We start from the raw sequence: 4976 nt of genomic DNA on the forward strand, positions 1-4976 counted from the left end.
ATATTACTAATAAAGGATCCAGTTGGAAGTGATGTTATAATCATAATACGACATGTCAATTATTATGAAATTTGTTATGTCTTTAATATTACTCATTGATACTGACCCCTTGTGCTGATAAATTGGGCATGTACTATCATATTTAGCATGTATGTCACTTTTTATTTTTTAATTAATCAAGTATGTGTCACTAGAGCTCAAATGCTATGGTTTAGGGCCACAACACTATATAATTTGGCCATGGATGTTACATGCTAATAGGAAAAAAAAATAACTCGAATGTATTATAGACGGTACCAGCTGATTGAGCTTGAGGTCAAATTAACCGCGGTGTGCTTGCTTTTTATTTAGTATATTTATTTATTTTCCTTGCTGGACGTTGTTCTTAGGCACATTGTTACGTGAAAAATGAATAGCTCAACTGCCAAAGTCTAACAATTTATATACTTGAATGATCAGGCCTCCACCTAGTTATCAATACAATCATTATCCTTTGAAATTTGAATTATTAAACATTTAAACTCTCATAGTGCAAACTTTTGTGCCAAAGTATTACTTATCCAAAGTATAAGAAATATCACTTGCTTGAGTTTCACTAATGTATGTTGATTTACGGTGGGCTCACAAGCAAAGGTCTTTGAGGCACATTTTGCTAGTGGCCCACGTTGCCCCCTCCCATATAGGAGAAATTATTAGACCCTATGGAGGACCATGTGGAATCTGCGGCTGATGTCAAATTTAACCCACACAAGAAATAAAAACTTAACTCTAGTTAAAACAATCTAACCAGCTTTTCATCTCAAATCTCAAAATAAATTTCAAATTCCAAACCCATAAATTTTCGAATATCAAAATAAATTTCAAATTTCAAATTCCATACTCAACAAACTCATGAAAAACTTAAAAAAAGAAGAAGAGAAAACTAGAAAAACAAATTGAATCTCAAAAGGAATCTATTGATAAATTTGTTATTAATATTAACCACGACACAACAAAAAATTTGGGTAAAGATATAACAAATGAACAAGAAATCCATTAAAAATATTTAGAAGATAAAAATAAAAATAATTTTAATCATATAAATTTTAATTAATTAATTAATATTTAAATATAATAAATAAAATAAAAAAAAACCCCACTTTAAGTTTTTACCTTAAGCCTCAAAATTTGTTGAGCCAATCTTAGCGACTAAATAATGGGTTCCTTTGTAACACCAGAGAGTGTGTTGGAGTCTTTGATGAATGAGGGTATTATTAACACTAGTAATGGGTTCCTTTGTAATAACACACCATATGCTAATAAATAATGGCACACCGTGAAGATTACACAATAGAGTAGCCATGTAACCATATAAGAGTGTGATTTGATGGTAGGAGTACTCGTTCTGCATCTAAAGAGGTGTAGTTTGAGCGATAGCCCCTGCAAGACCTGTGTGATACACGTGATATTATCCATTGTCGTTACGTGGTGTGGAGTCGATGAGCCCACATCAGAGACTCCTTTTTTTATTAAGCAAAAAAAAAGCAAAAAAGAAAAAAGAGTAGCCATGTATCTACATCACTATTTCAAATTTTGCATTTACCGTGGGATCCACATGTTTTAACATAGTCTATTTTTTAATAAGCTTTTTCTTAATTATTAGCAAAATAATGGTAAAGAAAAACCAAATCCCATAAATTTTTTTTTTTTTTTCATTTAGTTTCTTAATTGTAAATTTCTTACATCAATCCTCACATTCGAGAAAATTTTCAAATATATTTACAAAAATACTATCATCCATATGTAAAGTAACCATGTCTGGAATCCGTCCAGGAATAACAATATCCGCCAAGCAACCGTTAGAACACTCGAATAATGAAGCAGGGTTCAACTCCTTGTCTTTTCCGCATTCATCAGTATCATCCTCTTTTTTCCGGAAAAGCTTTAAAATTTGAGAACCCCAAGTACGAACTTTTCTTTTAATAACTTTTCCAGCCTTGGATTTGGTTCTTGGGTTTCGGATTATTTTACTAGCAAAAGCATCAGTTAGAGATTGGAGGCTGTTGTTTCTTTTGTACATTCTTTTTGGTTGTCTTACTCGACCAAGAGTATTTTTCATGACCATAAATTACTTTTATGTGTATTAATTTCAACCGATATTGAGGTTTTAGAATGAAGATAACAAATTATGAGTGATCATATTATATACAAGGTGAGTAATCCTTTACCAACTAGAACTAGGAACTATCTTCTAAAAAAAGACTAGGAACTAATTTTTTTTTTTTTTTTTTGAATTTATTTGATACGTGTAAATAAATATTGGCTATCCTATTTCTAAATAAAATCGGATATAAAAAATTGCTTAATAAAAAGAAGAATGGGCTTTAAACAAGCCCATCGAATGGGCTCTTCCGGCCCATGATCAGCTCTAGCCCAGTTGACCTCAACAGCCAGAGTCGTCTCCTAGAATTTGCTAACAAAATCCATTCCCTTCTCTTTCAGTTTCAGATAATCCAGTACCTTCTAGGAAAGCGGTTAATAAAGCCGTTAATCGTTGAAAATCAGAGAACTCCTAATAAGGTACAAAACCCACTTGTTTTTTTTTTGTTTTTGGTGTTGCTTCAGAAACACGAAAATTAGTTTTCAATTTCAAAAGCATATATACATGGTTCGTTTTGTTTTGTTGGTTGTGCAGGTGAGGCAGTGAGCTAGAGTGAATTTTTTAACAGGGATACAATAATGGGTTCCTCTGTGATATCACCAGAGGATGTGTTGGAGTCTTTGATGAACGATGGTACTATTGACGCTATCAGGCTCAAGATAATCAATCAGCTCAAAGCTAATGTGAGTGGATTAGTACCCAATTTTCAATTTTTTCTAATGGGGCTGAATTATTATATGTAAATAAAAAGTATTGTGTTTTCTGTTTTGATTATGGTGTTATAGTTCATGGGTTTTTCAAATTTACAATTTTTATTTTATTTTAATTTTAATGTTTTTCAATTATTTTGGGTGAAGGAAGTATGATTTTTATGGTATGACTGAATGAGTTTTATTTTGATTACTGATTTTGTTCGTGGGGTTTAACTGCATTGCTGTATTTTATGTGTATTGTTGGTGATGTAGTGGTTTGTTAACTGTTGTGGGTGATAGTGTCAAGGAGTGCTTGTACACAAGGGTGATAGTGTCAAGCGTGTTATTTTGATTATTGATTTTTTTGTGTCCTAATATTTCAAGAATTGTTGTGTCATTGTGTCCCATGTCATATTTTGTCCATGCTTCTTGGACTAAAAGTTGATTGATTGGGTAGGTGTAGCCAATGAGAATTGGTTGGGATTTAAGGGTTTGTCGAGTTGAGTTTGAGATTGGTTTATTTGATTTGCTGGAAAAGTGTTTTCTTGTGAATTATGAGGTGGGTTAAATTTAGGACATTGGTAAAAGGATATAATGAGTTTAATAAAGTAAGAGGGTGTTCTGACTTCTGAGTTACGTTTTTTGGCTGCTTTGTGTTAGTGATGTTTTAAAATGCTGGAGGGCAAAATGTTAAGGTTTTGGTTTGGAGATTTGGCTATAAAGGGTAGCAGGTTTCAAGGTGAAAAGTGTCTAATGGGGTTCTTAATCTTTTGTTTCTTGTTCTTTGTTTAATAGTGGCATGATTGGGAGTTTGTAATGGACTATGGTTTTTTCATATTCGGTTTCTGTTTTTGGGTATTGAATGTACTTTAAGGAGAATGAATAGGTTAGCTTGGACAGTTAGAAAAGCTAAAAGGAATTAGGACTTTGGTTTGGTTTGTTTGGCCTTGCTTTGGACCACTCCTAAGTGGCATTTTATTTTTGAACAGAAACTGGACACACGCAATTGGTTGTATGGAATTGATCAAATCCAACTTTGACCTCATAGAGTGCTCTCTATTAATAAAGAGAATTGGATCTCTTTTCCACTCTTGTTTATGAAGTTGTGGTGATATTATTCCTAAGGTTAAAAATAAAAATACTTTTCAGTGATTTGTGGGATAAGGGTAAAGAAATTAGATGATGGTTAGTTTGCAGATATGCTTATCTCTGTGATTTGCATTGAAGGAGAGGAATAGGCAGACATTTAACTAGTTGGGGTCTTGTTCCTATATTGATGGATATCATTCTTAGATCTCTATTTTTATGCATGGATTTTGTGAAGGGCGTTATTGGTATTTCCTTCCCAGGTGATTCGGATCAACTTCTTTCTGGTTATTTAGAGGTGATGATATTTTATGACAAATAAAGTAGTGATGTTGGAGTGTTGTTCATCACTTTGATGAACTGTAATAGGATAATGATTCGTGGGTTAGCAATTTGCATATGATTTGCTGTGAGAGTATATTATCTGTTTATCAGTAGCTTGAAGTGCCTGCCAGATTTAGATATGAGCTACATGTGCATTTTTTTTATGAACAGGAATGGTTTCTTTGTCTGTAATATTTTTATTGCTTAGGAAAGACATTGCAATATTTATATGTCTACTTCTGTGTTATAGGAGGAGCTGAAGAAAACCACTCTAATGATGGTTGAACAAAGTAAAGTTCTTAACACCCCTGGCGCAGAGAAACAGACTAAGAGGGAGCTGTTTGATGCCCTTCGACAGGAGCTTGAGTAAGTAATTTTGTTAACTTCATGTGTGTGAGCAGGAGTGCATGCCCCTTCAGATTTTTCACAATAGTTGATTAGCTCTCTATCGTACTTTAGGAAATTGCTAGTAACCTTTTGGTTGTGGAAACTGGAAAGGGTCTTTTGCTGAAGTAGTCATGCAACTATCTACTGACTGAAATTGGTCTTTTATATATATATTGCAAGTAAAATTTATTGGAAAAATAAAATTATAGATAAGGCCTTGTATGATTTTCACTGCTTCTTTAACTCATCTTAAGGGTTTTCATGGTCACATTTTTGTGGAAATCCATTAGCTGATTTAACATGACTAAAGGGTGATGTAGGACAGAATTGTTCCGAATAGAAATAAG

The 4976-nt window shown here is 33.1% G+C and overlaps 1 protein-coding gene across 1 annotated transcript in view; it reads left to right on the forward strand.

Annotated features, from left to right (window-relative positions):
* Nucleotides 1-2441: 2441 nt before the first annotated feature.
* Nucleotides 2442-4976, forward strand: part of LOC111986314 (uncharacterized) — a 19328-nt gene continuing 16793 nt past the window's right edge. The window contains exons 1-3 of the mRNA XM_065762682.1: nucleotides 2442-2559; nucleotides 2675-2823; nucleotides 4493-4608. Coding sequence (XP_065618754.1) covers nucleotides 2719-2823; nucleotides 4493-4608 — 221 coding nt within the window. The 5' untranslated portion in view covers nucleotides 2442-2559; nucleotides 2675-2718. The remainder of the gene's footprint in view (nucleotides 2560-2674; nucleotides 2824-4492; nucleotides 4609-4976) is intronic.

Source organism: Quercus suber, unplaced genomic scaffold (assembly GCF_002906115.3).
Source record: "Quercus suber isolate HL8 unplaced genomic scaffold, Cork oak 2.0 scaffold_468, whole genome shotgun sequence".
Classification (NCBI taxonomy): domain Eukaryota; kingdom Viridiplantae; phylum Streptophyta; class Magnoliopsida; order Fagales; family Fagaceae; genus Quercus; species Quercus suber.